The sequence below is a fragment of the Lynx rufus genome, unplaced genomic scaffold (genome assembly GCF_022079265.1).
Source record: "Lynx rufus isolate CCGP_SWC_20201006 ecotype Redwood Valley unplaced genomic scaffold, mLynRuf1.p SCAF_3, whole genome shotgun sequence".
Taxonomy (NCBI): Eukaryota; Metazoa; Chordata; class Mammalia; order Carnivora; family Felidae; genus Lynx; species Lynx rufus.
Window position 1 is genome coordinate 130,345,668 of NW_025814845.1, and position 22,300 is coordinate 130,367,967.

The following is a 22,300-nucleotide window of genomic DNA, read 5'->3' on the forward strand; positions in this document are numbered from 1 at the left end:
TTTTAATGCCATTTTAATAAAAAAATAATGTTTATTGTTTATTTTTGAGAGAGAGAGAGAGAGAGTCAGAGCATGAGCAGGGGAGGGACAGAAAAGAGAGGGAGACACAGGATCCAAAGCAGGCTCCAGGCTCTGAGCTGTCAGCACAGAGCCCGACGCGGGGCTCGAACTCACGGACCGTGAGATCATGACCTGAGCTAAAGTCAGATGCTCAACTGACTGAGCCATCCAGATGTTCAGCCATTTTAATTATATATAAAATAATTTATATAATTGCATCAAATAATAGGGTCCTAGCTCGTATATGTACTATATACATATATGCACATATATATATATATATATATATACATTACGAAAAACATGCAATGTTTTATATTCTGTTTTTATGTGGGGGGTGGTGGTGAGGGCAGAGACGGATGGAAAGATAATCCTAAGAAAGCTCCATGCCAAGCACAGAGCCCTATGCAGGGCTTGATCTCACCACTGTGAGATCATGACCTAAGCTGAAATCAAGACTTGGATGTTTAATAGACTGAGCCACCCAGGCGCCCCTTTTATATTCTGTTTTTTTTTTTAATTTTTTTTTTCAACGTTTATTTATTTTTGGGACAGAGAGAGACAGAGCATGAACGGGGGAGGGGCAGAGAGAGAGGGAGACACAGAATCGGAAGCAGGCTCCAGGCTCTGAGCCATCAGCCCAGAGCCCGACGCGGGGCTCGAACTCACGGACCGCGAGATCGTGACCTGGCTGAAGTCGGACGCTTAACCGACTGCGCCACCCAGGCGCCCCTATATTCTGTTTTTAACTTGCCCTTTAATCAGCCAAGAAATATTCATCCAGACACCACTGAAAAAGTAGAAATACCAAGATGTGTAAAATATAGTTCCATCCTCCTAAAGCTCTCATTTAAGTTGGGGAATTACATATACATATATAAGTACAAAGGTGAGACCTTCAATAAGAGTTATTTAAGGCAGGGAAACAGTGTAGAAAAAGAAAGTAACTGAGTTACTCTGGGTGTGTGTAGGATCACAGTGGATTTTCCCTAAAGGGAATCCATGAGCACCATAGAGTTCATTAATTTTAAGAGTTAAATGGCTACACATACAAAAATGTGAGTGAACATTAATCAGTCTCAGAAAGGGATTGGTTTCATTCTATTTTTTTTCAAACCAAAAAATTTTCTTACTCGTGCGTGCTTATCGCAATTCTACCAATAATAATTTTGTTTTAAAAGCTTAGAAAAAACCCTAAAGCTTATCTCAAAAATGAAGTGGGCAAGAAGAATATCCAAGACAAAATATCTGAAAGGAGTTATTAGAAGGTGTGGTGGAAATGTTGCTTTTCTACTCAGTGTTCAATCTCAGTTTAAGCCTAGCAGCTAGGACAGTCCTCAAAACTGTAATTGAATCAAGGATGAGTCGTCTGGGATGAGTAAGTCGATCTGATCAGACCAAAAGAAAAGACATATCTGTAATGAGAAGTTTTTTCTATATCTCTCTATATCTATATTCATATAGATGAATGAGTCACTGTTTTGCTGTGCAGTGTTTTAAAAATCGTAGTAAAATGGACACAAGACTTACCATCTTAACCATTTTTAAATGCACAGTTCAGTAGCATTAAGCACACTCGAATTGTCATGAAGCCAATTTCCAGAAGTCCTTTCATCTTGCAAAACTGAATTTCCATACCCATTAAGTAACTTCGTTCCATGTCTTGTAGTTCTGGCAATATAAAAAGGTTTCTAGTTTTATTTATGAAATTTCTTTTATTTGTTGGTAATTTGATGGGATCTAAGTGATCCGCGACATCTTGAGATGTCATATGGACATACGTCATATGGAAATATGTTCATATGTTCATTATATATTGTTGAGCGGTAAATTCTGGTAACCAAATACACAGTTTGATCTCTATCTATTTTAAGGAATAAAAAAAAAGTTTGTATATATGCATGTTATGTGTATGTGTTCTATTTCTTTATGTAGAGAGAGAGAAAATATAGAAATACAACGCATATAGGTAGCATGGGAGAGATAGAGACAGAGATAGAGAGACACGGAGGAAAACAGAGATAGAGGGAACTATATCTCTGCCTTCTTCATTCTCAGCTTAATTTCAACTACAAGAAAAAATGCACTGGAAATTAAAAGCTGGGAGAGTACAGAGTATGTTAACTATGAATGTTTCGGGGAGATGGGAATGTGGGTTATTTTGGTATTTGCACTTATTATTATTATTTTAAGAGAGAGAGAGAGAGAGCGTGCACAAGTCAGAGGGCAGAGGGAAAAAGAGAATCCCAGACAGGCTCCACTCCACGCTCAGGGCAGAGCCCGATGTGGGGCTCAATCCTACCACCCTAGGATGATAACCTGAGCTGAAATCAAGAGTTAGATGCTCAACCGACTAAGCCACCCAGGTGATGCTGCACTTTCTAATTATTTCATAATTTTATAATTACATTACCTTTGTAATTTGTGTAGTATTTCAAGTAAAAAAAAAGTTTATATCCAAATTTTCTTTTTTTTTCAAAATTTCAGTCATTTCTAATAAAAGGTATATCAGCATAATATAATTATTTCATCTTTAAAAAAAACTTTTGTGTGGTTAACATAGTGTTATATTAATTTGAGGTGTACAATATAGTGATTCAACCATTCTATACATTACTCAGTGCTCATCATAAGTGTACTCTTAATCCCCCTCACCAATTTCCCCCATCCTTGCCCCCGCCCCCCACCTCCCTTCTGGTAACTATCTGTTTGATCTCTATAGTTAAGAGTCTGGTTTTTTGGTTTGTCTTTTTTTTTCTTTTTCTTTTCTTTGTTCAATTCGTTCTCTTTCTTAAATTCCACATATGAGTGAAATCATATGCTATTTGTCTGTCTCTGGCTTATTACGCTTAGTATTGTACTCTCTAGATCCATCCATGTTGCTGCAAATGACAATGATCATTTCACCTTTAGCCCACAAATAAAACTCACACCACATTTTCCAACGTTATGAAATGAAATTTGGCACAATCAATAAATAACAGGACCCAATAAAATAAATCTTTAATGATTAACTTTAATTAAGCAGAACATGAAGTATGCTACTAAAAAGCAGACATTAAATACATCTCCTCAAGTAATTCTTAAACACCCTAAATTTAATACCAATAATTTAATTAACATTATACAATTACATGTAACATGTTCCAAAATAATCAAATCACAAGAAATTTTAAAATAAAAAGAATTCAGGGAAGTCTCTAGTTAAGCATTTACATAGCATTCATTATTCTGTCAGCCAATGTACCTAAGAAGCAGGACAATTGGTAATATCTTTGCTTTGTGTAGAATGGAAGCATATGGGTTTAAATACCTTTTATTACAGCACTATTGAAATTAGAGCCAACATTACCTCAGGAAAATTTGTTTTCTGTACTAGTTTATTCTCGGGAACTACTTTGGCTAACATGCAATTTCTCCCATTTTGAGAAATTCCTTTTTTCCATTTGACTGTAGCCTGTGACCCAGAGCTTAAGAAACTTCAGTACTCCCCCCACCCATGAAATAGTGGTGGAGGTGCCCAAAGAGCTTTGATCTGGTGGAGTTATGGAGAAGGCACTGGAAGAATAAGGGACCATTGGAGAGAATTGAAACGAACTAAGTTGGTAATGACCATGGCTACAAAAGTTAGTGTGAAAGTTTTATCAGATCTCAAAATTGTGGAATGGCGGGCTGATTACAACCGGAAAACTGGACACCTGATTTCTAACTTTGGATTCTTATGGTTAGTGATCTGAGCTTGGGAAAGTCAAAGTAGTCATTCAACTTAGAAATAGTGTTTGGGCCAACTTTATGAAATTATTAAAACCTTTCCAGATCCATAGTTTTATCACTCCAAGGTATATACAACTGGGAACACAACTATTTTCAGCTACCGCTTTGGCAACAGTGAGACATCAGTTTCAATACTATTTAGAACAATAAATGAACTACTAACATTTTCAAAACAGGATGCAATACAAACCACTGGAAAATTGTTATCCCTGAATGGTTCTTATTTTCTTTAAGAAAACTGTCACTTCCTACTGATCTAAAATGCCATATAGTTTTTCTCTATTTATAGAACGCACTACTGTTTTCTTGCTTGTTATGGGGAAAATACATTCTGTATACAATTTTATTTTTGTATTAATCTGACAATTTCTAGGGAAATTGTTTTCAGTCATATTGCAAAATATTCATTAAATTCTTATTTTCTGTACTTTGAAGTGTTAGCATTCAAGTGATCAATACAGTTTACAAAAGTAGAATTTTAGTCTGAAAATCTATACGCTTTTAGTGTCTTTAATTTGAATTTGAATTCCCTATTATAAATTAATGAAAACTTGATGAGCAAATGTATTGATATTTGATACTTTAAAGAATATATGGGAAAATCATACCCCTTAAATAGATAAATGCATTCAAGAGAATATTACCAGGTTGGATTCTCTCCTTTGGATCTCAGAAAGTCAACAGTACTTTACTTTCATCCAGCTCTTAAAACTCAGCTTTATTTTTGCTACGGGAAGAAGAGAGGATTTCATTCAACTAGATAACTGATCAGCAGGTGTTACTGTAAACAGGAAGTAATTTATTATTTATCGTAGTTAAGACAAAATTCCCTACTGAGGGAGATGAATTGCTGGGTCTTCGCAAACACCTCAATTTCCCATTTCATTCTACTTCACAAGCAGTGCTAAGATTTAGATTTCTTTAGATTTCTTTTTAGGAGGTCTCTAATCCAACTCACCTCCATATTCTCTTTTGATGGCCAGACTGGCCAGGAAAGTGGAGATTTCTTCTTGCATGCTAAGAACATGTAAGTCAAATAACCATTATCAATCCCATCTGTGTTGACCTTCTCCTCACATACATGAAGTGGGGAAATGCAGAGCTTATGGAAGTAAGTGAAAATGAACATTTATTAAGTCCTTATTATGTGCCATATGCTTTACATTAATTACTAACTTCATTCAGTGCTCCTGCAACTAAGAAGCGATGATAGCAAGCCACTAAATGATAATGAAGAAGAAAATAATTGGGAAGTGTAAATATTTAATGTGAAATTTATGACATATGCATTTATGATCTCATATCCCTGACCTTTTTTCCTTTAACTTTCCTGGAATTTGCAAATACCTTCTTAGCTCTGAATAGCTAATTAGATACCATAAACAACGATTCCTCCTGGTAGGCACTATATATATCTATTTGGTGAAAAACAGAGGAGCTAAATCCCATATTGATAATACACATTGGTGATAATAGTTTCAATTTCATGAAGTATTCTCCTGGTTCCCGGCAGTATAAAAAGGCTTCTAGTTTTATTTATAATTAAAAAAAAACAAAAAACAAAAAACAAAAAACAACTACCTGTAGCACTGATGTGATCCAGTGATCCGTGATGTCTCTTATCTTGAACGCACTGCAGCCAGCCTAATCCTCAGAGTGGGACCTTCTGAGTGACTATCTCAAAAGCCTATGTTCCACTACCTGCTGGGTTTCCTGACATTCTAATACTACATACAAGGCATTTGACTAATTCTTTACATATTATGAAATCTTCTTTCATTTTATAGATCTAATGAAGTTCACCATCTCTAATAACAAACAGATATTTCTTAAAAGGAAATACAAGCTCTAAGTAACAATGCATGATTTTAGGATCTGAGAGGTAAAATGTGTTTATAAAGTTGATATAATACAGAGCATAAAAATGAGCCTATTGATTCTGGGGGGAGGAAGACTTACTCGATTCTAATCTCAAATGTCACATGCTAAATGTATGGCAAGTTACTTCTCTGAGTCTCAGTATTTTTAATCTGAAAAATAATACCTGCGTTGAATACTTGTTGCAAAGAATTAACATTTGTAAAGACCCAGAAGAGACCATACAATAGGTGCTTAATAAATAGTAATTATATTCTCACCCATCATTGCATCCCATCATTGGCTAAAGTAGTATTACAACTCTGAGAGCATACATTTGGTCTGTGATAAATTAGCTGACCAGTTCAAGTATGAGTCCAATTAATATAAAGATATGCACAGATCAAATAAATAAATAAAGATTCTTTGGGCATTTTCTACAAGTTACCTTCCTATACAGCTGTCTTCTAAATATAAGCTATAAGACTCTAGAATAGGTTAAGAGGTCAAAAATTGCCTTTATCACCTATATGGCTTAAATCTGGAAAATAATAATAGTGATAATGACCTTGAACTCTTGTGGAATTTCCATCTCAATTGTGTATTTCACTGCCAAGAAACGGATATCTTTTGATATCACCGAAATAATAAAGTGAGATAGAATTTAGAGGACAAAGTTGAGAGGTCTACTCAAATGCCTATGTCTATGATTGTCATGGAAATCTGGGACAGATACACTCGTATTAAAACATAAGGCATACTCCTTAAATAGAATGCCTGGAGGATTAGAGTTCTACTGAACTACTGCCTCACCTGACCAAAACCTAACTTGTACAGTGCAAGTGCAACCGCTCAAGTTAAAGATAAGTTTTGGAAAAAATAATACATGCGTACTGCCAGCAATGATTCCTTTTAAAACCTGAATCTAGGTGGACAATCATTCACAGAATGATTCAATTATTTCTATGATTGTCATACCTAAATGGTTTCCTTTATTCTGGGGAATACACACACTTCAATACCGGGCACGGCTGAAAGTGGTCATGGGTCACCTGATTGTAACAATTGCAAAGACATGATAAAGGGTTCTTTAAACGGTAAGAGCGATCTGATTATTAGCTTCTCATTTGAGGCAGCTTATCTACGGTCCAAAAAAAATGCCTTCAATTATTTCATTGATTAAACTCCAAAGCATCTTATCCACAGTCAGTGGAAATGGCTGGCGTTTAATAACATAGAACTCTTCTAACTATAATTAACTGAATAAATAGTTTTAAACTCACGGCTAAAATTAGTGAATTGATAAATAACTACATCTCACGTAAGAATGAGAATTATCAAAACACTTTTGAGAACACAGTTCGACTTGGAGGGCTCCAGGGAGGAAGTGCCTCATTTTCAAGAAAGGAATGACGTTTCTTCTGTTTTCGTTCAATTCTTTCCTGCCTTTCTTTCTTTTCCTAAAGAGAAAACAGAAAACTGTAAATTTACATACATATATGAACATTATTGTTAAATCAAGTTGCTCATTGAAGAACAAAATAATCCATTACAGGAGATTGAAATGTCATTTCCGATTTAATTGTTTATAAAGGAACAGTAGCTAGAGAAGATTGCTTATAAAGAATACTACCAACAGGAACTAATACACCACTTAATCACTTATTTTTTAATATTAAAAGAGATAATATTTAAATAAAATTGTGAAAAATGGGAAAAAACCCTAAAATTCCATAACTCAAAGAGAATAATTATTAGAGGTCGGTGGATGACTTTCTGAGAACAGATTCTCAGAACTAAATTTACTGGGTGCAAAGGTTGAATCTGCTATAGCAGCAGGGATACTTCAAAATTTTCATAAATAGTTGAAAGCTAAGTCTCATGTTTCTTTGCTTATTATTGAGTTTGAGCACATTTTGATTTCTTTAGCACTTCTAAGTGAATTTTTTTCTCAATTATTTGGCTCATCGATATGGATATCAGTGCTTTTAATTTTTAGCAATTTGCGTACTTTTCTTAAACACCTTTTTCAGAATTTATTTATTTATTTATCTTGAGAGACATAGAGCATGAGTCGGGGAGGGGCAGAGAGAGAGGGAGACAGAGAATCAGGCTCCGTGCTGCCAGCACAGAGCCCAATGCGGGGCTTGAACCCGTGAACGATGAAATCATGACCTGAGCCGAAATCAAGAGTTAGACACTTAACCGACTGAGTCATTCAGGCGCCCCCTGCAGAGTTTCATACAGTAAATATTATCTTTGCAGCAAACATTTTATCTATGTTACTTTTAGTCCTTTTTACCAAAATAAATAAATAAATAAATAAACAAAAAATAAGAAATATTTCAGCCGTGACAACTGTTTAAAGAGTAATATGGTCAAAACCTGTGAACCGCTATCTGCCTTCTAAAAGAAAACATGACCAATACTTTTGAAGCTCTAGGTGTTCATTCTCTTATCACAGTCCTTCCTCTCCACCCCACTGAGGTATCCATTGCTCTGAATTCGATGCTTATCATTCAAGTGTATCTCTTAATTTTATTGTAATATTTTATTATAATATTTAATACTTCTATCATATATGTATTAATCCCCCAATAAGTAAATTTTTTTGCATGTTTTTACAATTTATAATAAAAGGGAACACACTATATATTTTTTGCAACATCCTCTTTTATTCATCTTAATATTTCTAAGATCTAGCTATATGAGGTATAACTCTAGTTCCTTGATATTCCATAGAATACTCATAGAATTCCAGCATAGCAACTTATCACAACTAATCAATTTTTATTGTTGTTGAAAGAATGATGTTCTTTTTTTTTTTTTTTCCACGCAACGACCATGTTATAAACATCCTTGTTTGATTCCTTGTACTTGTAAGTCAAGATTTTCTCTCCATGTATATGCTTGGAGTAAAATTGGTTTGTAGGGTTTGACTACGTTCAACTTTACTGGGAAATAATTTATTTTTCAAAGCTGCTGTAGGAATTCACCAAGCAGCACCTACACTGACTTTTTATGTTAATGCATTAATGATTTTAAATTTCATATCTGTCCATGTTTTCCTTTGTTATTTCCACAGCACTTCTAGGTTTAGAAAAGCATCTTATCTTGTGAGACTTGATACTGTTTTATTTTCTTTTGGTTCTTCTATTGTTTGGCATTTTATATTCATTGCTTTAGTTCTTTTGGAGTTTCTATTGTTGTAGGGTAATTTTCTGAAAGGATTTTATGTCCAAATGACACACAAATAACCAAATTATAATTTCCCTGCATGTATTAATTTGCGTTACTTTATTATATAGCATATCCTTACTTGTAACAGGTACTGAGGGGCTCTGGGGGGTCTAATATTTTACTGGTACTATATTGCTTTGATTTGTGTTTATTCATTCACCTTTTAAGCACTGAGATCCTACTCTGGGTCAAGTAGCATAGTGAGGGCCATGCATAAAGTGATTCTAAAATCCAAACACACTGATTTGGTCCCTGTCCCTCAGGGGATTTTCAAAATGGGCAGTTAATAAACAATCAAATAAACCACAGATCATTTCGAGTTGTGAGAATTTCTATGGAACATCATGAAAAAATCGTTGTGATTGTTAAAGAGCAAAAGGGAGTACTTCCTTGCAAAGAAAAGTGGACTCAGGAATGTCACCGTGAGTGAGACAAGATGGGTAAGAGAAGCCACTTGTGATACGCGATGGGGAGAGAGCATTTCAAGCAGAGGGAGCAGTATATGTCAGGGCTCTGACAAGTCAGAGAACCTTGGGATGTGAGGAGAAACGAGAGAGCCAGCGTGACTCAAACTGGGAAGATGGGAAGGGGGTGCCAGGTGAGAATAAAAAGACAGGGGAGTGAGGTGTGGGGGGGCCCGCAGGCCACAGTAACAACTGGAACATACGTAATAGAAGAGAAGTCAACAAGTGACGCTGGGAAGGGAGGGCGGGAAGTGAGAGAAACCAGGGGAACAGGGCACCCAGGAGAGAAGATGGTTGCAAGAAGGAGGATGCGACTATCTAGAATGTTTGAGCGGTCCGGGGAATGTGGCAGAAAACAACACATTGGATGGCTACATGGTCTGACAAAACTAACTGTCAAAGCGTAGTTTCTGTAACCCAGTGGCAAAAGAGACAAGCTCGGAGTGTGTGGAGGGTGAAAAGGGTATGGAGAACTAAGAAGTGTAAATAAACCTGTAGAAGTTTAGCTGTAGAAAAAGCAGTGGAATGTGGGACCACCTCTGGAGGCAAATGAGGAATTAAGGGCTACATATCCTGGAAAGTGGTGGGAATAATCCAGGCGAGAACGCTGGCTTCTGGGTGAATGGAATGGTAAGTTTTTATTTTACTGCTTGATGGGAACAGTTCTGACCTTCATCTTATTTGAAAATGTTATCTTCCAGAACCTCACATTTTCATGAAAGCAGATGAATTTTCGAACCATTCTGTTTCCCCGTACACATACCCGTCAAAGAGATGACTGAGTATGTGGGAAGTACCGTGAAATCTAGACATTAATCTAGGACTACCTGAAATGTTAACAGCTCTCGCTCCTTTCACCCTGCAGCTCAGATTGTCTTTCCATTTCTCCAAGTCTCTGCTAACACCTGCAAGTTGGGTGGTTTCCTCACCTTGGTGATTTTCTCAAAAAGCAGCAGTACCCAGGAACCCTTAAACAGCACTGCCTCTGCAGACTGGGCGGCTTGGGAGGGACAGCATTTTTGGTAAATTATTAGGTGTCTACGGTTCTTTTACCCATACCTGTGTGGAACTGATAGATGTCACAAGGAGAATACGATAACGCAAGGTTTCCATCGACATACAATTATTCACGTAAAACGAAAGGAATAGAGAGGTATGAAATTATTTTAACACCTTGCTCCAGATCATGAAAATGTTTGCATGTCTGCTAGTCCTACTAAAGCAAAGAGGGAATCTCCTTTCAGAATCTTAATTGAGAAAACAAAAAAAACTATAATTGAGTCACGGTCAATCATTTTAGTATCTCAGAGGGAGGCAGACCCTCTTGCTAGGTAGCAGAAAAGCAAAGACTCGGCTGTGTCCACAGAAACTGACCAAACTTCTTTTTGTCTGTTCCATTTAACATGGAGAGAGAGAGGGAAACATGAAACAAGTTTGTTCTTACTGGTAGATACTAAAAAGGTCAGAATAGGAAACAAGCAACTATCAACCTTAATATCAATTCAGATGACCTATAATGTTATTTTGAGTAATAATTAATTACTGGTAATATTACTCAAGCAATAATTAATAATTAAAAGAACCTTGTTATAAAGTCCTTCTGACTGTTGTCTGTTGGAGACTGAACTTTTTATTCATTTTCTTACTAAAGGCAACTATTAATTAATCTGGGAACCAGCATAAAGAAGAGAGTCTTACTGATCTTTGGCTATAACTTTCCCCTAAAAGAATAACTCATCCAATGCTCACTACTCAAATTAGATTTTAAAGCAAAGTTTTGACACGTAACTTTACATTAAAATGAAAGTCCTTAGACTTCTAAATAGGGGTATTTTTCCAAACTATCTGCAAACAAATTTTAATAAGAGATTGGTAAAATGGAGGAGTAGTTCTGTAACATATTGTATATGGATGTTTTTATAAGTAGCATTATATTTGTTGAGGTTATACTGACATCAAAACAAGTCATTTTCATCGTAGATCTTTGATTGATGAGTTTTTGTTCTCTAGAGGACTGATCAGGATGAGAAAGTGACTAAGTACTGTAATAAAACACAATGTACCTAACTGTGGCTTAGTCATTAAGGAGATTCTATTCCACTTTCAAGAATAAGTGAAAATAAAACTGAAAACTTAAACACGTACATTTAGTTGCTATAAGTGATACTAGCACACAGTATATGTCTCCTTGATCTATGAAGAGTTTTCATTTTTCTTAGAACCAAGCACTATTTAAGAGTTTAAGGAAGGGGCGCCTGGGTGGCTCAGTCAGTTAAACGTCCAACTTTGGCTCAGGTCGTGATCTCACAGTTCATAGGTTTGAGCCCTGCATAGGGCTCTGTGCTGACAGCTCAGAGCCTGGAGCCTGCTTCGGATTCTGTGTCTCCTTCTCTCTCTGCCCCACCCACCCCCCTCTCTCTCTCAAAAATAAACATTAAAAATTTTTTTTTTTAAAGTTTAAGAAAGCCATCACGAAATACTACCTTCCTCATTCAAACCATTAAACCAATTTTGATCACCTTATTCCTTACTGTTTTTCTGCCTGAAATTGGCATAAAACAGCACTGAAGTCAACACATAAACAATAATAAATTCTGTTGCTATATTTATTAGGATTGAATTAAATTTGTAAATTATTGCAGGGAGAACTGACATCTATAACATCATTATAAGACTGTTTCTATCCAAGAGCAGTTTTGATCCATGTTCTCAAGTCTTCATTTGTGTCCTTTAGGAGTGTTCTAAAATTTTCTTCATAGTTGTCTTTGTCTTGTACATTTCTTAAGTTTATTCCTAAATGCTTCATGTTTTTATCTTTACATAGTCTGCCTTGTGTCATGAATGTTTCTCTAGCTACTGTTGATTCTAAAGTTTATGTGAAAAAGTAAATAATAATAGATACTTGAAAGTGGAGCTATGAAGGAAGATTAAACAAAACAGATATGAAAACATATAAAGTCCTGATAATGAAACAGTATATGGAATATGTACAGTGAGATCTGAGATTGACCCATGGACCAGAAAGTCAAGAAACAGATCCTGGGGCACCTGGGTGGCTCAGTCAGTTGGGCGTCCAACGTCAGCTCAGGTCATGATCTCATGGTTTGTGAGTCTGAGCCCCGCGTCAGGCTCTGTGCTGACAGCTCAGAGCCTGGAGCCTGCTTCGGATTCTGTGTCTCCCTCTCTCTCTGTCCCTCCCCCACTTATATTCTGTTTCTCTCTCTCTCTCTCTCTCTCTCTCTCTCTCCCCCTCAGAAATAAATAAACATTAAAAAAAAAAAAAAAGAAGAGAAGAAACAGATCCTAAATTCTGGGAATGTATCAGATAACAAAGGCAGTACCTCAAATCATTGGGAAAAAGGCTTTTTTGTAGGAGATGTGTTTGGAAAAAATAAAGTTGGAATCATATATCCCATCACGAGTAAGATAAATTATAAGCTGGTCAAATGTTAAAATGTCAAGATATTAAAATCATAAAGTTACTAGAAGAAAAATGAGAGCACTTTATTTAACTTCAAGTTATGAAGAAAGTCTTTTCAACTATGCCTGAAAATAGAACTCAAAAGACTGATAAATTTGACACCAGAAGATAAAACAAAATTGTTCATCGCATAAAATACGATATGCAAAGTTGAGAGATCAACAAAACCATGGGAAAAAATGGTTGTAACTCCTACCAGAAATAGGCTTATTTCCCTAGTGTATAAAAAAGCTTCTGAAAACTAATATGAAAAAGACCAACAGAAAAATGTGCAAAGCCTATGGATTAACAGTTTACAAAAAAAATGACAAGTGACCCTTCCACAAATGAAAAGATGCTAAAAGTCAGTCCTAACCAGAGAAATACAACCACAAAATACCCTGAACAGTATTTTTAACTAGCACATTGACATGAATTCAAAAAGTTTATAAGAAATCTTACTGGAGAGAGCCCTACCGGATGCTATGCCTCTGTGGAGCAACTTTTACACTTTGTGATTGCTGCCCCAGGCGGAGTGCTAACTACCCACATGAATGTGCCACCTATGGGGGTGCTAACTACCCGCGTGAATGTGCCACCTACCGATGTAAAGTGCTTTTCATATGAACACGTTACTTAGTCAAAAATTGATAAACACGTATATATATGATGATATTTTAAAACAGAAAACAGTATTTTGCTTAACATCAATGAAAAGGAACTATAAACATTAGTAGACTAAAACAGAAGAAAAATATTTAAAAAACAGAAACATGTTAAGTCCAGCTAGACATTTTCCTCCTGAACTTCTTATTTGCTTTCTTTCGTTAAAAAGCACCAAAATGAGACTTTCTCCTTGAGGTCATTGGAAAGAGCAAAAGAGAATTTAAAAAGTGGAATAACTTTCTCACCGTTCAATTCATTATTACTATGTGTCATGATAAGTCCCACCTAAAAGCTGACAAGTCCTTCAGCAGTGCACTTGTCAGCTTTCCATGATTTTACACCTGAGAGTCATTGCAAAGGAAGACTAGGCACGACTGGTAAGTGACTAACCCTGGGAATGCGGGTAAGGAAGAGTATCATGCCTGAAGGCTTAAGCCTGAGTGCTTGAAGGAATAGTAGAAGCGTTAACAGAAATGAGTAAATCAAAGACAATATGATAGACATAGGGAGAGAACAGATTCAACAAGGCAGCTTTGAGTAGAAATGGCCAGCAGGCAGGGGCAAAAAGAACTGGAATTAGGCACAGAAAAGTCATGAATAAAGTACATTAATAAGACACAGGTGCATTAACAAACAATACCTACCAGCCATTTTTCATATTCATCAATAGCTTGCTTGTCTTTATCTTTCTTCTCTGCTTTTTTCAGTTCTTCTCTTCTTTTCTCATTTATTCTCTCTTTCTCCTTTTCTTTGAAAAAGGCGTCCTTCTTTTCATTCCTATGTAGGACAGTACAAAACACTGGGTGGTTAAAGGAGAGGCTATAATAAAGATTTCCTAATACATCTTTGTGGTAATGAGATGCCGATACATTAGTAAATTTCAAGCAAACAATGTTTTAAAAGCCTAGAGCGTTATTCATTTGAAATGGAGCAAAACAGTTCTCATTTGGGATTACCATTTCTCTACAGCTGTTAAGTTATCTTTCCTTTTCTCAGCAATAGTTTCCTCCTCTTTCTGCTTCTTCGCTCTTTCATATTCTTTCTCCTTTTTATTTTTCTCTCTAAGATACTCCATCTTTTTCTCTTTCCATCGTTCAAACGCCTGAAAGAGTTCACAACGAGTTTCTTACTGACCATGGATGTGACCAGGTAAGGAGAAGCGCAGTCAATCAGTACCATAGGTGCTGAGCGAGGGAGGATAAGGAAGGCAGATGTCCGAAGCCCCTGCATACCTGTAGTGCCTCTCCTTTTCTCACAGCATTTTCTTCCTCGGTTTTTTTCTTGTTTTTTTCCTCAAGTCTTTTTTTGGCGGCGATTTTCTTTGCTTCCTTTTCTTTCATAGCCTTCCAGGCCTCAAATGATGCTAATGCTTCTTCTCTCTTAGCAGCTCTTTTCTATTTCAGAAAAAATAAGAGACAGTTAGATGTGTGTGGGTAAATAGATGGCCAAGTATCGGGAGATGCCGATATACACATACAGATTGTATTTCATTCCCTACATAGTCATCATTTCTAGAAATTGTTTTTCAAAGAAGATAATTTATTTAGGATAGTTTAGACAAGTTGATTTACAAAAAAAAAAAAAGTCATCTGATTTTTTCATTGCATTTTAATTTTATTTTTACTCATTGCATTTTAAAATGTCCTTTTCTTAAACCATTTATCTGATATTGATCTGCTATTCATGGGAAAGAACTGTTTTTTGGAAGTGTACTGAACAAATGTTGTCAAAACTAATAGGCCAAGTACTACTGGAAAATACTAATAATAAAACATTCTATTAAGGGGGCACCAGGGTGGCTCAGTCGGTTAAGCAACCTACTCTTGATTTCGGCTCAGGTCATGATCTCAGGGTCATGAGATACAGCCCCGCCGTTGGGCTCTGTGCTGACAGCCTGCTTGGGATTCTCTCCTTCCCTCTCTCTCTGCCCTTTCCCTGCTCTCTCTCTTTCAAAATAAATAAATAAACTTCAAAAAAACCCGCATTCCATTAAAAGAAAGGTATCAGGAAAGTTGTAGGCTTATAAAGTAAGTCAGAGTGAGGTAGATTGGCCAAGTCACACAGATTTTTGCTTTGAACCGGAGTTCTGACTGACATCAAAGCATAAAATTGTTACTAAAAAACAGAGCCCACATGTTGAAACTATGTGCAGATGGGAAAATATGTGGGTGAGTGTATGGTAAGTATGTTATGACTTTACTTACCTCCATCTAATCCCATATTCTTGGCTTGCTCTAAAATATTGCTTACCATTAAATGACAGAAAGCCTTTGAGAAAACATGATTCAGAAGGGAAGGCACGACGTACCTCCCCGAGTTGCGCAGATCACATGAGAAGGTGTCTGGCACTGAGCACAGCAGAGAAACGCTGCAAAAGTGGTGACGGGGATGTGGCACACCCCTGCAGGGCTGCTCCATGCAGTACCCTGCACTTGGGAAATAGTTTCCTCTCTGAACCCATTGAAGTATTGCACAGCACAGTAGAGGGCTTTTAGTTTAGAAGATGCGAAGGAACTAAGCATGTCGGAGACGACCAGGACGGAGTTAGAGGTAGAGACTCAAGTACTGAAATAAGAGCCTACCTCTGGACAGCGGGAAGGATATGGCTCAAGAGTTCACGTAGGGGTTGTTCTTGAAGATACATATAAAATTCAAGGTGGAGGGGCGCCTGGGTGGCTCAGTCGGTTAAGCCGCCGACGTCGGCTCAGGTCATGATCTCGCGGTCCGTGAGTTCGGCCCCGCGTCGGGCTCTGTGCTGACAGCTCAGAGCCTGGAGCCTGTTTCAGATTCTGTGTCTCCCTCTCTCTGACCCTCCCCCCTTCATGCTTTGTCTCTCTCTCTCTCAAAAATAAATAAACGTTAAAAAAAAAATTTTAAACAAAAAAAAATTCAAGGTGGAAAAGAGGAAAACTAGAGGTCAATGTCTGATGACCCTTTACATTCTTGGCTAAGTTGTAAGATTGAAGTCAATTTTTCACAGGGAAAAGTGAAGTAAGAGTGAACAGGTGTCCACAAGCAACAACAAGTTCACGATGAGTATGGTCAAATGAGTATGAAAAACAGAAATCTCTGTGTATCTGTTTTCATGTAAAACGGTTATATTCATATCAAACTAAAAATGTATAAAGTACCAGAGAAATAAAATCAGAAATCAATTCTTTTATGCATGTTATTTTGCCATTTAAACAACAGTAGATTTAGCAATGTTAAATATTTAGAGATATTTTACTGACTTAAAAATCCACAGTATTTTCCACTTCTATATTTCAGAATACCTGTTCGTTTTGGATCCTTAGGTTTTCACTTTCAATCCTTTTAATTCTGTGCATTTCATGTAAATACACATTTTTCTTTTCTAACCACTCCTGTGAGAATAAGAAAGAAACTATATGATATTCAAAGTTTCCCAAATGAATTAGAATTCTTATCCATTTCTGAAATATTTGATTAAAATTTTAAAAAGGCAAAACACAAAATTTAGAAATTCTATATACACTAGTATCATTTTTCTTTTTCTAATAATATTGTAATATATAAAGATAAGTATGAATAAAAAATATGTCTGTCATCTTTCTTAGATTTAACAACAGAACTCAAAGATTGAATATAATGGCTACAGGAAAGTTCACATTTTTCTCCAAATTTCTCAAGTACAATTTTCTAAAGTGTACTATGTAGTGTAATAAACAAGACAAGAAAAAAAAAAAAAAAGGACCTTTTTGGAAATGAGGAAAAATCAGGAAAGTCTTTTGCTATGCAAGCTTACTTCAAATACAAATTCTTAGGAAAGAAAAAAATTAAAACTTTTTGTTCATAAATTTGTTCATACATTTGTTCATTTGTTCATACATTTTAAGAAGAAAAAGCATAAAAACGTATACAGACCTTAACCATATTTTTGCTTTGGCTGGAATTTTATAAATTTTCATGGCATATTCTCTTTCTTTAAAAACAGCTATGGGGGCGCCTGGGTGGCTCAGTCGGTTGAGCATCCGACTTAGGCTCAGGTCGTGATCTCACAGTTTGTGGGTTCGAGCCCCACATCAGGGTCTGTGCTGACCACTCGCTTAGAGCCTGGAGGCTGCTTCGGATTCTGTGTCTCCTTCTCTCTCTGCCCCTCCCCCGCTCATGCTTTGTCTCACTCTGTTTCTCAAAAATAAATGAGTGTAAAAAAAAAAAAAAAGAAAAGAAACTTACAAAATAAAAATTAAAAAAAAAAACAGCTATGATTAGTTAAGCAAAGCTTAGAAATAAATAATTTAGTAAAAAAAAAAAAAAAACTTTGGGTTGCTCAGGTATTATAAGGGAACATTTTTCCCAATAAATCAAGTATTAAACCACCATTTCTGACAGGGTCATTTTATTCCTTGATAAACGGGTAACCTTATTAGGTGACTCTTCATTTTTAAAGAATGTTTTCCTTTTTACCTGATAAACAGCTGCCCTTATGTTATCTGCTCGTTCAGGTTCTAGGTTCTGTTTCTGTGGGGGCTTTTGGTCCAAGACTTTCAAAGTCCCTAAATAGTGAGAAGAGGTAGATGCTGATGGTGGTCTCCTTATAGAACTAGATTTCTTTAAAAAGTCAGAGGTCATTAATCTGAAAAGATCCAAAGAAACCAACACACTTACTACAATTGCACTTGGTAGGAGAAAAATACATTAGAATTTACAGCTACTATATTTGAAATTACATTATAAATTAATAAGTTATAAGTACTTTGAAAATGTAAAAAAAGATGATGATAGTCTTTTCTTACTAAGAGCTTCAAAGTACTTGCTCTTTCTAGAAAATTGTAATTAGAACATTTTTAAGAAACATGGATTACATCTCAAGTTACATGGAGAAAATAATATAAATAAAGTAGATTTTAAGTCTCTTGTATCATTTTGTTACAAAAACCAATTCTAAATAGTTAGAATAGCATTTTCTACTTCAGGGGTTGGCAGGAAAATATGGCCCACTACCCAGTTTTGTACAGTTTACTTATTTTGTAAGTTTACTGAACCACAGCTAAGATCATTCATTTACATGTTGCCTAAGGCTGTTTCCCTGCTATAACAGCAGAACTGAGTAGTTACAAGAGAGTATGGCCCATAAATCCTAATCCATGTACTAACTGGCATTTTACAGTTAAGGTTTGCTGACCCTTGCTTTATTTGATTAATGGTAATTTAAAAGACAGAAGCTTTTGATTAGCATTTATGAGTTAGACATTCATTATTATCAGCGTGAAGGAAGCAATATAGAATCTTGTCATTTTAATAAACCACCTTAGTCCACAGAACCTCAAGGTTTTAAGTATAATTGTCATGTGTCAGACAAAGACACTTAATAGAGAAGTCCAATGCTGGACTTTAGCTTTATTACCATACAGCAAAGAAACTCTAACCCAGGAATAATGTAGAGTATAGAGAATCCCTAATAAATTCCTCATCATAAAAGAACATGATCAACTGAGGAGTCTTATCATGAAATAACTACTTCATTCATTTCATGAGATGGGAATTTAAAGAAAATCAAGTAACACCAAATGAAATTCACTTTACAGAAGTTAAGCTAAAATTAGCTCTGTTGGAAATAAACTCATACATTTGGGATAATAATAACTTTATTACCTGCCAGATGCACTGGATGCTCTATTATTTGTTGATTTTTTATTCTTCATATTTCTGTCTTCAATTGTTTTCTATTAAATAGAAAATACCATAGATGGATTACTCCCCATAACTATCACAGTTAGACTTAGGGGCCAAGCTGCAAGGAAATCAATGTTTTTGAAGCATCTACTATGTGTCAAGTACAGCAGTCCCTGGGAACTAATAAGGATACTACACTTTAGGGAGGGCTGATGGACATGAAACACAAAAACAAATGTGAGTCAAGAAGGGGATAAGCTAGGGCCCTGTGACAGTGACTAGAGTGAGGGATTATGTTAACGACAGTGATCAGGAAAGGCCTCCCTGAGGTCTTGGCATCAGTGCTAAGATAAATGACGAGAAGAAAGGGGCCACATGAAGGAAGGTCTACGGAAAGAAAGACGTAGTAAGGGCTAAGAACTCGAGAAGGGAAAGAACTTGATAATGTTGAGAAACAGAAAAAGGTGAATGATGCTGAAGCACAGTGAATGACAGGGAGAGTGGAGGAACAGATGGTCAGAGAAAAATGTGTGAGGTCCTTAGGAAGTGGTAAAATGTTTGCATTTTATTTTATTTTTTTTAAAGTTGATTTATTTATTTTGAGGGAGGGAGAGAGAGAGAGAGAGAGAGAGAGAGAATCCAAAGCAGGTTCCGTGCTGTTAGCACAGAGCCAGACCTGGGGCTCAAACTTATGAACGGTGAGATCATGACCTGAGCAGAAATCAAGAGTCAGATGTTTAACCAACTGAGCCACCCAGGTGCCCCTCTGCATTTTATTCTTATGATGACAATCCAACAAAGAGACCTTAGCAGGGAAATGATGTGATTCAGACTTAAGGAAGGTCCTTTAAGGGGAGTAAGGATAAAGCCAAGGATTCACTCAAAAGAAATGTCATGGTCTTACTTATTATATATAAATTGCCTGTCGTAATTTAGAACTGCCTCTGTTTGACATTTCTAGGATCCCATCTATAAATTCCAAATACCCTTCTTCTTTTTAAGGAGTAACTTCTCTCCTTTACACAGAAGGCTGCTAGCATTCAAGTGAGAACATAGATAGAAACCTACATGGCTTACTTGGCATGAGTGATTTTTCCTAAGGAAAGTGGTTACGAACAATATACCTGGAGCATGGTTTAATGAGCCTTCTCTGTAAATTTTAATACAAAGCATTAGTATTCTGTATTATAAAAGTCCTATTCAACCACAAGTCTTCAACTAGCACTGTTACCTTCCCCAATAGTAAATACACAGTCACCAGCTGACTATAGCTATAAGAAATAAAGACTAGCTTCAAGAGAAATAAAGACTAAAAATGCTATACCATAAATTTTAAAAGTATACTACTCTGGCATAGTTTCAAGTAATCCTACACACCATAAATCTGGTTCTCAAGGTTATAATAATAATAATGTTTCTAATAATGATACTGTCCATCCATTTAAACAAGAAAGATGTTGGTAAACATTTCCTAAAGATTTCCTTTAAAATGTATAAAGTGTTTAAAAATGATATCCAAAATGTTTAAAAATTCACTAATTCAAAACCTTAGAAATTGTTTTAGATAGATTCATTTTTATAACACGAAGACCTATAGAAACCTACCCACTTATGGGTTTATGTTTCTAGATATTTAAAAGTATATTATGATCATATACCTTTGATAATTTTTAATGAAATATTGAATTTTATTATATTCACTGCAAATCTTCCCTGAAGTAAAACAGTTTTGAATTAAATAAGAACCACTTGATAATATACCAGTATCAAAAGATGAGTTTTCTACAGATAATTCAAGAGTACATAATACGGCAGGTAAAATATTTAACAGATCTATTTTTAGTTTTGCTGTAGTATAAAAGGTATAATTTTATATAAATACCTTTGAAGACGCAGTTGCATCAGTGGATATTACGATACTCTGAGATTTCAATAGCGGTGGATCAGCTGTCAACTCATTCATGATCAGTTCAGCTTTCTCCTTTTCTTCTTCAAGGTCATCAGCAATCACTTGACTTTCCTTGGATTTCTCATGTGGAGTAGTAACAAAGTCTATCAAAAATGAATTCTCTTCATTTTCATTTGATTTCAAGGAATTGTGGTTTTCAGTAAGTTCTTCATTCTGATCTATTTTGAGACAGAGTCACAAAACTAAAACTCTCTTCTGAACTAATAAGGTAGATAACAGATTCATTGGCTTTCTACTAAATGAGAATTGCCTAGGATGGCTTTGTCATGCAAAATAAAATGTGAAGAGAGCTATTGTATTCAACTTGAATAAACTTTTCTCCAAAGTGATGTACAAAAGAGAAAGTGGCTACTTAATGTACTAAAGCATTTGACTTACCTAATACTTAGGAAAAAAAAAACCAAACATATTAGTAAGTAGAATGGAATAACTACCCTAAACCAAAGGCACACCAAAAGCTCCTGTTGATGATAAACCAAGTAAGTGAGAGGGCAGTATCTATTCTATTTGAAAGCCTGTGTTTCTTAGCTGGAACAAGAAGCTGTGTGGGCAGGAGGTACGCATCTCTATGCTACTATAGGTACAAGTGGTACGGGAGCAAAATTGCTGAGCTGCAGGAGAACCAAGAATTCATGAAATTTTAGAAGAGTCCACCACACAGAGAATAAAGCCTTCTTCTAGACAGGTTTTTTTTTTTTTTTTTAATTTTACGTTAATGTTTATTATTTATTTTTGAGAGAGAGACAGAGTGTGAGCAGGGGAGGGGCAGAGAGAGTAGGAGATACAGAATCCGAAGCAGGCTCCAGGTTCTGTCTGAGCTGTCAGCGCAGAGCCTGATGCAGGGCTCGAACTCATGAACCACGAGATCATGACCTGAGCTGAAGTCGGAAGCTTCACTGACTGAGCCACCCAGGTGCCCCCATCTAGACAGTTTTATTTCTGCCAAGATGCAGAAATGTTGTCTATGATACCAACAGGGCACTAAAAGCTGGCCTATTACTCATCTCCATGCTCTAAGGGACAGCCTCAAGCAGTGGCATGCCAAGATTCTGTTTCATTATTACAGAACTTCTCCTATTATTCTGCCTGCCCCACTTTGGAATGTTCAACAGAAAGAAGTCTGTGATCACCAATTTTCAGTTCTACTAGGATCCACCTATTGGCCAACTTTAT

General features: G+C 36.1%; 1 protein-coding gene across 1 annotated transcript in view; it reads right to left on the reverse strand.

The window, feature by feature from the left end:
• Positions 1 to 3,136: 3,136 nt before the first annotated feature.
• MAP9 (microtubule associated protein 9) overlaps positions 3,137 to 22,300 on the reverse strand; it is a 38,437-nt gene continuing 19,273 nt past the window's right edge. Inside the window, exons 7-14 of the mRNA XM_047092157.1 lie at positions 21,041 to 21,285; positions 19,138 to 19,208; positions 17,950 to 18,118; positions 16,797 to 16,886; positions 14,754 to 14,915; positions 14,478 to 14,623; positions 14,166 to 14,298; positions 3,137 to 7,151 (exon numbers count right to left, since the gene is read on the reverse strand). Coding sequence (XP_046948113.1) covers positions 7,029 to 7,151; positions 14,166 to 14,298; positions 14,478 to 14,623; positions 14,754 to 14,915; positions 16,797 to 16,886; positions 17,950 to 18,118; positions 19,138 to 19,208; positions 21,041 to 21,285 — 1,139 coding nt within the window. The 3' untranslated portion in view covers positions 3,137 to 7,028. The remainder of the gene's footprint in view (positions 7,152 to 14,165; positions 14,299 to 14,477; positions 14,624 to 14,753; positions 14,916 to 16,796; positions 16,887 to 17,949; positions 18,119 to 19,137; positions 19,209 to 21,040; positions 21,286 to 22,300) is intronic.